Genomic DNA, 11,403 nt, shown 5'->3' with positions numbered 1-11,403 from the left:
ATTTCGATCATGGACATCCTTAAAGCACAACACACCATCCAACTGATTACAGCTCGGACTTTATTTTCTTGTTATGGTATGTTCTGTACATGTTTGCTGTATGCTCACTTTTTGAGGATAGTTGGTGAAATTGTAGTGTTAGATTTGTATTAACAAAGTTAAAAGAGAGGGAAAGCCTGCCAAGCAAGCGTGGTATATTCAAATGTGTTGCTGTCACCAGAGGTGGGCATCGTTAGTGCGTCACTAAGTTCCCGTCAGTAGTTCAGGCAGACGCACGTGGGCCCAGTTTGTCCCTCGATCGGCGTAAAGAACATAATTTCCAGGTCACACGCAAGCGCGCATACACACAGCGTGATGGGTGAAATCCAAATAATATGGGACACACGTCATTTTTTATTTTTCTGGCCACGCGTCAGGGAGTGCGGCGCGACAGCAGACTGCGATAGCAGTAAGTCCGTTCTCGACGTCATTTGGCTGACTCGGACCGACAGGGCGGGCCCGAAATACTGACGAGAACTCACAGACGGATGAAAGCACTGACAAATGCCCACCTCTGATAATCATCAACTATGCTTATGCTTATTCAGTGATGATAAGATGATCAATTAGATGGATTCAAAATGAAAGGGGGAGAGGAAATGGCCACAAATGAAAAGGCAAAGAGCAAATGTGATTTTCAATAAGCTTTAGTGACATCAACATCATTGTCATTATCAGTCCTGTTGCTAGTGGCCAGGAGGCTGGTAACATGCAGCAGAAGGACAGGAGGTGAGGTAGGGGACAGACAGGAAGTGAGGTTGGGGACAGACAGGGAGTAGGTAGAGGAGAGACCGAAAGTGAGGTTGGGCACAGACAGGAAGTAGGTAGGGGAGAGACAGGAAGTGAGGTTGGGGACGGACAGGAAGTAGGTAGGGGAGACAGGAAGTGAGGTTGGGCACAGACAGGAAGTAGGTAGGGGAGAGACAGGAAGTGAGGTTGGGGACAGACAGGAGCTGAGGTAGGGGACAGTCATTTAGACAGGTAGTGAGGTAGGATGACAGGCAGACAGGAAATGAGGACGTTGGACAGGTGAAGTCCAATGCTTATTGGCTGTCTTGAGGCTCCGCCCCCTTGCGGTCAGCATCCGGGGGGGGGTGGCGAGGAGGAGGCGGAGGAGGAGGAGGCGGCGGCGGCGGCGCAGAGGAGGAGGCGGTGGTGCTGGTCCTGATGTTGCGCGTCCTCCCCGGCCACCTCCAGGCACAGGTAGGGGGCGACGCTGAGCTGACGCACGTCCACTTCCAAGGCGTCCCCTCCTCCTCGCCCCGCCGCCCCCTTCCGGACCTTGCTGCTGCTGCCGCCGCCGCCGCGGGGCAGCAGGGACTGTATCTTGGGAAGCCATCGCTTGCGAACCCTGCGAGCGTTGGTGCACATGTCGGCCGCGATCACGTTCATCTCGCTCTCCTTGAAGCTCGGGGCAAAGTTCTGACAGTACACTGAGCAGGACCGGCAACATTAGTCACAGGCTGATTTGCATTATCGTCATCAGTCATCGACTGCGTTGGGAATCACTCATTTGGTCGACCGTGCCATCCCTGTATCGGGGGGGGGGGTGGGCAAATCCGGTCCTGCAGGGCCGGATGTTTTCCATGACCAGACCGTAGCTGATTGAAATGATCAGCTGACCAGCAAGCTCTGCAGAAGCTGCAGAAGGATCCTGACCGCTGGAATCCGGCGCGTTGGAGCAGGCAGACATCGCTAACATCCCGGGACCGCAGTTGCCCACCCCGGGGGATCGGGACTGGACCCGATTGCCACCGGCAAAAGTTCACAAAGTCCACACTGGGACGGGGGGCGGGGGGGGGGGGGGACACGGTGGGGTGGGGGTTTGGGGCGGGGGAGGGGGGCGGTGTCTCGGTTTGGGCTAATCAGCCCGCCCCCGAAAAAAACACAACACAACTCAAATTTGAAGTGGGAGATGGGGAGAAAGTACAGCGAACTGGCCCGCCCCCAAAAATCTCGAACTAGGTGACTCGGCCGATGCGGAACCTCAAACAGCGTATGTTGCGATTGATCGGGGAGGAATTGAGTCAACGCTTTGGCCCGAGAGTCAATTAGATGGCCCAGTATGTGACACTCCCTTTGCGGTGACTAGGCGGTCGGGAACGAGCCAAGGGTGGCAACCCCGTGACGCGGTTGACTCATTCCCGACGCCCTCGTGGCCAGAGCGGCATTTCGTAGCGGACGACGAGGTCTGAAAATGTGGCCGACCCAAGTGGATGATTGGCAACGCAGCCCAGGCGAGCGTCTGACGCGGCTTACGTTTGACGGCGTTTAACACCCGGTTGTCCAGCGGCTTTCGGCTGGGGTCGTTGGTGGAGGAGCGGATCCCCGTCCCGCAGCTATTGGCCAGGGTGTTTCTATGGATAGTGGAACAGGCCAATCAGTGCCCATACACACGCGCGCACACTCACGCGCACCCCATGCGACAGAGCGCTTCTGTAAAGCAGCTGCGTCGGGGCCAAGGCAAACACAAGTGGAAACGTCTGACCAGGTCGTAGCTGGATTTCATGACGTCGTATCACGTCTGGTGAAGCCATTTGAGGATGGACGTCATTTACGTGTGTTTGTACTCATGGTAGGCTTTTCGTGAAAGAGGCGGAAGTCCGGGCCTCCAGAAGACCACGCAAAAGTTATGTTAGCGTGCTGAGCTTTTCCTAAGCTAACCTGTCAAAGAAGGTGGCCAGCAGCCTCCTTAGCAGAACTTTGTGTTTCACCCCCGCACAAAGGTGACAGTTCATCAGCTGGCCCCGCGTCATCAAAACGCCCGAACCTACGCACACACACACAGATATAAATAGATAGGTATATCGATTTTTATAATACGCACAGACATGCGGACTGTTATACAGTACCTGTATTTGATTTATGGATGGTGGTTTTTAAAAGAATATTTTTGTGGCATTTTTACAAGACGCAACTATGGAGACGTTTTGAGGTTTCTTGCACATGAGAAAAACAGAAATATTTGAAAACTATCGTATCGAATATAATAGTAATGAATACTGAACTAACTCTGCCGAAAATCCCCAAACTATTCTGAGGCCGGCGACCCCGCCGTCGCACTGTGCCGTTTTTGTCTTTTGTGCCACTACCTGCCACCAGCTCCAGTTTCTCTCCAGGTTCCCCCTCGGCGTAGAGCGCGGGGTGGCATCGATACCCGATCTGACTGATCAGACTGGCGGGGAGCGCCACGTTGTCTCCGCCCACCAAAAGGCACGCACGCCGCTCACTGGCCGATGGCAGGCGCGGCATCTCCGTTGGCTCCTGCCCTAGACCGTGTGACGGGACACGAGGAGACGCGTCATCAAAACGCACTCCGACGAGTCACGTGAGCACTCGCGCCATCCGACCGGACTTACCCTGGCGCCCGATCATTTGCTGGTATATTCCGGAATGTGCCGCGTTGCCGCAGTAAGCGTCCTCTGGCTCCACCTCCGTCGGGGCTTGCGAGGGGGGCGAGTCTGCGGGCAGGCTGGACGCTTCCGAACTAGAGCGCCGCCCGCCTGCCAGGAGGTAGGACCGCAGGCCCAGGACCAGGCTCCCGGCAGCACCCAGGTAACAGACGGCAGCGCCTCTGGTGCTCTGGAGCTCGCCCGCAAAGTCCACTCTGAGGATGCATAGAGGACTGGTCAGACGTCAGGAGAGGACTAAACAGACTACATCGTCACCAACTGGATCATGGTTTTGCCAAACATTCTGGACTCACTAATAAATCATAACTCTGGTCTACAAGGACCAAGTCATGGTTCCTGGTCTGGCTGGATTATTGTTTTTATTAACTTTTCATTGGTCTCTTTACAACAAAAGAGCAACAACCGACACCCCAACCCCCCAAAAAAAACCCAAATTGGATCAGATTCACATATGTGCAACACATATGGGCAAATTTATGTAATACACCAAACATCCTGCATCATTGTTTTAAGAAAAAAATGGGCTACTACATCAAGTCATGTAGGACTAACCAGACCAGATCTAGTCAAACCGGGACAGGCCAGACCAGTACGAGACAGACCAGGTCTTCTTGTGTGAGCTTCTGACCTGGCATTCAGTTCTTCTGGAGTTGTTCCTGTGCGGTCCTCACAAGGTGTGTCTTGCCTTTCCTGTTTGATCTGGCTGGCGGCCATTATCAGGTCCTCTGGAGTCACGGACGAGGGGTCTGGACTGGAATCCCGCAGGCGGCCCACAGATCGCTCTAAAGGTCCCGGCTCGTCTGCTGAGGTGGTCTGTGAACCACCGTCACAAGGGAAGAAAAGAATAAAGAGCCAAAGGACAGGGAGAAAAGAATACCAAAGGACAGGAAGAGGAGAATAAAGAGCCAAAGGACAGGAAGAAAAGAATAAAGGGCCAAAGGACAGGAAGAAAAGAATAAAGGGCCAAAGGACAGGGAGAAAAGAATAAAGGGCCAAAGGACAGGGAGAAAAGAATAAAGGGCCAAAGGACAGGGAGAAAAGAATAAAGGGCCAAAGGACAGGGAGAAAAGAATAAAGGGCCAAAGGACAGCTCTCCTGGCCAACACAGACGAAATGGGTCAATATTTTGGGCAAAACCGGTGAGACGTTTAGGCCAAGCTTCCTGATCCCGGACTGAGATATAATTGCTGGACTAAGCGGGTGACGCATCCCGAAAATGGACTAAATGTTTGTTTGTCTTGGCCAGGACTCGCTTGAAGAAGATCTTTTTAAGCGCAATGCGATATGTTCTGGTTACATGAAAAATGAAAGGTGAATCATTTTTTTGCTGGGGGTGTTCCGGGCCTAACCATGACTTACCAAGTCACGCCTCCTGTTCTACATCGCTGGACTATGTGATTCATGGTCCCTGCTCTTGTCTCGTTGGACTAAGTTGACCATGGTATTTGGAATAATTGGACGAACGAGATTCTGGCCGCTGGTCTACTGGGCCACGGTAGACGCGGAACTTCAACTCACCTGTGAGTCACAGCAGTGCGGCGATGAGGATGCGGTCTTTGTCTTCATGAGCTCGAGACTCCTCTCCACGATGTTCTGGACCTGCAGGTACCCGGCCGTGTACATGAGGACCAGCTGCTCGCTGGCGACCATGTTGAGACGCCCCGTGTAGCAGAAGGTCAAGATCTGACGGAAACAGGACGGCGTCACCGAGGACGGGAGCTCATACGTGGACCGGGACCACTCCGATGAGTCGGAGGACTCGGCGCTGAACAGGTCTCGGAAGTAGAGCGAGGACGCGGCCAGAACGGCGCGGTGGGCTTTGAAGAGCTGACCCTGGACCAGGATGGAGACGTCACAGTGGAGTCCCAGGAGTCGTTGCTGGTTCAGGCTGCTCAGAACACTACTGCCGAAGTCACCGACCGAAACCTGAAGCCCCGACTGGGCCATGATGGAGGCGGGCTTAGGGAGGGCTGGTCCCGATGCTGGTGTCGCCGCCTGAAGGTCTGGCATCCATGTCGTGCTGGTGGGAGGAAGGCGTCCAAGGAAATGAAGGCATATGAAGAAAACCCGCGTCCGCCACGGTTCGGTCGAGTCCGCGAGAGTCAGTGAGAGTCAGTGAGAGTCAGTGAGAGTCAGTGAGAGTACGTTCGAGGCCAACGGGCTCAGTTGGAGGCCGGCGTGCTCCAGCAGAGTCAGGTACACTCCACAGTATATCTCAAGCGTGAATGAGGAGAACTTCAAGGTCGGTCCTGCCTAAACGTTAGCAACGGGTAAAGTGAGCAACCAAATGGGAGACGCCTTCCGTAACGGTCCATCCGAACATTAAACGAGCAGACAGAGACACGCAAACGCCCACATTTGAGCCGGCCGGACCACCTCGCCCCGCATGCACGCCAAAGCGGTGCTTTTCATGCTTGAGCTTTTTCAATAGGGTTTCATTGAAAATGCTTTTCTTGCTCTGTATGTTTTGAGCAAGCTGCCTTTTATTTCCTCCACTTTGTTTTGAAATCGGGTCATTGCTTGTTCATTCTCAATGATGTACTGCGAGACACGTAACGGCGCGTGTATGAAACGCCCAATCTACATAACGCTGCCTTGCCTTGTCCGGAACACCAAGTCCTGGCTGAATGCACAGAGACCGTCCGGAGCCCACGTCCATCCGTCCGCCGTGCGCAAGGCATCAATAAGCGAACCCTCGCCATTTGGAAAGCAACCACCAAAGTCACCATGTGAGGTCTGGGCACAGGGAAGTGGGCAGTGCTGTCAGAGCTGACCCAAAAAGGCAAACCAGGAAAGCTCCAGGGGCCAGACTGAGGCGCCGCTCCCCAACAAAAAGCCCCGGCAGGGATGGCAAAGAGTCCGGCGGATCGGTGACTTGAGGAGGCAGACCGGCAGGCACGTCCGGGAACCGGGGGGCACCCGCCCAACACATCCTCGGAGGTCGGCGGCCGTATGACTCGCGAGGGTCTCCGGCGCCTGGAGTCGGCAACCATTTTGCAAGCGCCGCAAGCCGGCCTCACGGGCTAGCGGCCGGTCGCGCCCACCCCGATCGCCACCGAGGTCCTGCGACCACGTCCTCGGACCCTCGGCGGCTCGCCGACGGGGCAAGGAAGCCGTTGCCATGACGAGGGCGCGGATGCTCAATGCGGACATTTTCGACAATACTGTACCTGAGAGAACAAAAGTGCGGTCCGCAAACCCCGTGGCGGAGGTTCGCTTCCCACCTTGTCGTTTTCTCTCAGACGACTCCGTCGTGTCCTCTGTCCAAGTATGTCCCGCACCCGCTCAGTTCCCGGACGTTTGTGTAATAGCTTCAGTTGGAGTAGCGCAGTTTTGTGCCGCCCGCCGCTTTCCGCGCACCCGCCAATCGGTCACAGACGTTGCGCAATGGTCTGGCGACGGACAGAGGATGCAAAATCCAGCGCAGACGCGGACAACGGCTGGGCCCAAAGGCAAGCGTCCGTCCCCGCGGGCCACGCGCCGCTCAGAACGCCATCGGACTTGCGACTCGGCCCACTCACCCGCTCCTTCGCAAAGGACTTGCCTTCCCAGTGGGTCGGCACAGCACGCCTTCTTCTCTTGACGCGGCGCTCCCCACAAGTCGCTCGCCCGCCGGTGGCCAAACTACGGCCCGGGGTCCATTTGCGGCCCGCTGCCTGTTTGGGAGCGCGCCGTGGCGCGAGTGCCAATTTGCAGGCTGCTCCTTTCCGCTCCTTCCTACCGTCACCGTCAAGGCTGAAGAAGCATTTGACTTGCCCGTGTCACTTCCTTGTTTTCCACTCTTGGCACATCACGTGCGAAGACGCGCACGGCAACGTCGATGGCTCACTGTCCACTTTGCGCTGTGTCAAGGTCATCTTAGTGCACATTGTCAAGTCCGCGACGGTCCGCTAGAGTCCGGTAGACTTTTGAGTCCGGCTGTGTCAGTCCAGTCCTGTCCACGACGTCCCATTTCAAAAGTAGGAGTCCGGTACACTTTGGCGGAGTCCAATTAAGTCCAGTCCAAAGTCCAGTTTTCCGTCCAGTTTGCTCTCATGCTTGTTTAGTTGTGCTTGGTGGCTCACCTCCTCTCCGCTCCTCTTTCGACAGCGGCAGCGCAAGCGGTCTCGCTCAACACGCGCACACACACGCACGCACGCACACGCACGCACACACCAAACACACTCTAATGCAGCGTCTGGGGGTGGGGGTGGCTTCTTGGGGGTTGCAGACAGACAAGAGGGGAGGGGGGAGTCATCTGAGGACAGTGAGGGAGCTAATGCAGCTATCTGCTAATGCGGCTAACTGTCCTGCAGATGACGACGGGTGGGGGGGTACACACACGCGCGCGCACACACATATGCCGGTGCGTGTGCGTGTGGCATGACTGGGCTAAACCCAGCACTGCATTGCAGTAGAGGCGGTTGGCATGCCGACTGCGTAAGCTCGCACACGCACACGCACACGCACACGCACACACTCCAGTTGTGTGTTTGTGAGAGACGGCGGTCGAGTGTTCATGATGACATCACTCACTCACACTTGGATTTGGCCGAGCCGGCAAATGTGATGAGGTCAGAGAAAAGGTGACACAAAAATTGCCGAGTCACGTTTGGAACTCTTCAATTTGAAAAACATTTGAAAATGGCAGCAACCTGGAAAATGACGTTTTTAGTCAGCAGGTGGCGCCACGCTGACGACCACGTCGTCCAACTTGCTTCCACTGCCGCTCACGTTTGGAGGTCCGCCCGTGCCCCGCCGCTTTCCATTTGGCAATTTCTTGCTGCTTCAAAATCAAACTTGGACTGTTCAACCTATTCTATTTTTCAATTGGCAGTAAAAAAAATTGAACTGCAAGTGCCGATCACGAAGAAGGAAGGACAATACATTCCTCCGTACGCGTCTTGGCGTTTGTGGCGAACGCGGAGAGCAAACTGTGGCGGTTTATTTTATTTTTTTTTTGGGGGGGGGGGGGGCGTTGTATGAATTGTGGTATGTTTTCGGAGGGGGGGCTGGAATGGATGGATTCACGAGGCGGCGCAAGAAAGAGGCGGTGCCGCCGGAGGAGCAGGAGGAGCGCTTCCACCTCCTTCCGCGCACGCTCCGACTCGGAAGAGGAGGACGACGGCGGAGGAGGAGGAAAGGTCGAGGGTGACGCACAGACTCAAGTCCGCCAGCTTCTTGCCTGCGTCGGCGGGCGGCCACGGTGACGTAATGACGCCGCAGGAAGCGCGACACCTCCCAAAGGCGGGCACGCCGGGCGCGGCCACGGGTGCGGCCAAGGCCGCGGCCAAGGCCGCTTGGGGAACTGCGGCTCGTCGCTCGGCGAGCCTCCCGCCCGGAACACGAAGGGGGAGCAAAAGGAGAGCAAGAAGAAAAGCAAGAGTGGGAGAAGGAGGACATGCTGCGGGGAGAAATGAAAAGCGGAGAAGCAGCGGGTGGAAGAAAAAGGACAGAATGGACAAAATGATAGAGAGGGAGAAGAGGAGACGGCGGATACAAGGAGGACGACAGGGAGGGGAAGAGGGGGAAGAAAAGCGGAGAAAGCTGACCGAGGAGAAGGACGGAGAGGAAGGAGGGAAGGAGGACGAAGGAGACCGGAGGGAGGAGGAAAGAAAGAAGGCCAAGGTCAAGCGCAGCCAGCAATCCGCCAGCCTGAGGTTGACCCGGGTGTGCACCTGCCCGAGCCGCAGCAGCGGCTCGCCGGTGCCGCTCGCCGAGGTCAAAGTGGAGGCGGCCGAGTCAAAGTTGAGGCGGCCGAGTCAAAGTGGAGGCGGCCGAGTCAAAGTGGAGGCGGCCGGGTCAAAGTGGAGGCGGCCGAGTCAAAGTGGAGGCGGCCGAGTCAAAGTGGAGGCGGCCGAGTCAAAGTGGAGGCGGCCGAGTCAAAGTGGAGGCGGCCGAGTCAAAGTGGAGGCGGCCGAGTCAAAGTGGAGGCGGCCGAGTCAAAGTGGAGGCGGCCGAGTCAAAGTTGAGGCGGCGGAGTCAAAGTTGAGGCGGCGTCCGCACCGCGGCGCATGCATGTAGCCGCCGACACGCCGCATGCACACGGCTTCAGTTTGCCACCAGCTTGGGGCATGCTGGTGCCATGGAAACTTGGGGTGAGTCATTCAGACAAAAGTAGACCTTTGGTGCCATCCGGGACTTCTGTTGAATTGAATTCACGAGCTTCATTGGTGCCAAAGACTGACGTTGAAGCGAATGGGGCATTTTCATTCGGACAAAAGTAGGCCAAAGATTTTCGTCGAAATGAATTTAAGAGGCTCATTTAGATCAAACGTAGTGCTTTGGTGCCAGCTCGGGGCATCTTTGTGCCATTTTGACCTTTCGAAATGATTTGTCACTTCGACAAAAAGTAGTGCTTTGGTGCCAGCGTGCAGTTTCTGAAAGCTAAGTACAGCCCATCCACTTGAGCCCCCGAGACAAGAACGCGTCCGGCGTCTGAAGGAGCGGCCCAGGCGGGCCGGGCGCTCGGGCTTACTCACCTCGCTCTTGTTGTCCAGGCGCTCCGGGAGGGCCCGGTAGGCCATCTGCCGGAGTGGCGGGCCATTCAGCCAATCAGAGAGCCTCTCCATCAGCTTCACCACAGGACCGCCCCCGGGATGCACACCTTGACCAGATTGTCAGGAGGCGAGGTAACCGTGGCAACGCGGGGGAGGGGGGGGGGGGGGTTGGCGGCTAGCCTTTGTTACCTTGGCAACCATCTTGAGAAAGTCCTTCAAGACCTGAAGCTCCTCCCCCTCCAGTGTGGGGTGACTGGCCAGCTCCACCCTCAAAACGCAGTGATGAGAGCGGACTCCAGATCAGCCGTGTACACCTGCGATCTGCGCGTGCGCACGCACACACGCGGAGCACAATCGCAAACACTCAAATACTGTACTCGCATATCCAAAAACACACGGATACAGACACATCCATGAACACACACACACACACACACACACACACACACACACACACACTAGACGAGCGCGCTGCTGCTGATGACGACGATGATGAAGATTGCAACCTGTCAAAGTGTGTCCAGCTGCCGCTCGCCAAGTAGTCGCCGGCGCTCCCCAACTCTGCGAGACGCCGAGGCGGAAGTAGCGTCGGGCCCCTGGTCACGCCCACTCCCTGACAGGAAAAAGCGGGACGGCTGCGCAAGCGCAACTTGAGCGTCGCAGACTACGGACTCGTTTTTTGGGGGTTGAGTTTTCACTTTGGCTTCATTGACGTGTACTTGTCTTTTTAGTTTGCATCTGTCTTCTTTGTTTTCATTCAGTATTTTAGCAGTAGTAGTAGATTGTTTATTCTGTCATCAGTCATCATTACCATCCATAATATATGCACAACATAACATTTACAATCATATGGCACTATATTTAAGCCTGGCCTTCCCTCCCCCTTAAGGCAATGTAAAACTGCATTTACCTATTTACATTTTATGCAAACACAAGACAAAACAAAATAGCAATAAATAAATCATCATCCAAATCATTCTCTGCAACTTTCCAAAATAGCTTTGCGAACAAGTTTTAAAAAAAATAAAAGTGATTCACAGGTTTTCCAATGTATATTTGCATTATTCCAATATTTCACACCGACAATAGAAACACATCTTCTTTTAAATCCCTTCACTGCTTTTTGCACAATGAACTTACAAACGCCTCTTAAGCAATATTGAGACTCACGGATTTCAAAGGGCTTTTGTATAGAGTGAGGAAGAGATTGAGTTTTTGCTTTAAACATTATTTGCATGATTGTATAATAATATATGTCTTTTAACTTGAGAATGTTTGATTTGAAAAAGAGTGGGTCTGTATGTGCATAGTAGTGAGTCTTAATAATTCGTATTGCTCTCTTTTGCAGAACTACAATTGCATTTATTGATATATATATATATATATATATATATATATATATATATATATATATATATATATATATATATATATATATATATATATATATATATATATATATATATATCCGA

General features: G+C 54.3%; 1 protein-coding gene and 1 pseudogene across 2 annotated transcripts; one reads left to right on the top strand and one right to left on the bottom strand.

Moving 5' to 3' along the window:
* Nucleotides 1-39: 39 nt before the first annotated feature.
* LOC147146719 (nucleus accumbens-associated protein 2-like) lies at nucleotides 40-10,539 on the bottom strand (annotated as a pseudogene). Its single transcript, XR_015086875.1, has 10 exons — nucleotides 10,438-10,539; nucleotides 10,121-10,252; nucleotides 9,914-10,038; nucleotides 4,971-5,472; nucleotides 4,081-4,265; nucleotides 3,399-3,646; nucleotides 3,132-3,308; nucleotides 2,704-2,809; nucleotides 2,299-2,396; nucleotides 40-1,472 (listed from the first exon to the last, which is right to left on the bottom strand). The product of XR_015086875.1 is annotated as a nucleus accumbens-associated protein 2-like (transcript).
* Nucleotides 8,445-10,974, top strand: LOC147146718 (uncharacterized). The gene is made up of 2 exons (XM_086031270.1): nucleotides 8,445-9,529; nucleotides 9,932-10,974. The coding sequence occupies exon 1, from the start codon at nucleotides 8,646-8,648 to the stop codon at nucleotides 9,453-9,455; it is 810 nt and encodes a 269-aa protein (XP_085887396.1). The 5' UTR covers nucleotides 8,445-8,645; the 3' UTR covers nucleotides 9,456-9,529; nucleotides 9,932-10,974.
* Nucleotides 10,975-11,403: the final 429 nt, after the last annotated feature.

Source organism: Filicampus tigris, chromosome 5, assembly GCF_054856515.1.
Source record: "Filicampus tigris isolate MCC_2025a chromosome 5, RoL_Ftig_1.0, whole genome shotgun sequence".
Taxonomy (NCBI): domain Eukaryota; kingdom Metazoa; phylum Chordata; class Actinopteri; order Syngnathiformes; family Syngnathidae; genus Filicampus; species Filicampus tigris.
The sequence above is the reverse complement of the archived record's forward strand: the minus strand, read 5'-3'. Positions and strand labels throughout refer to the sequence as shown.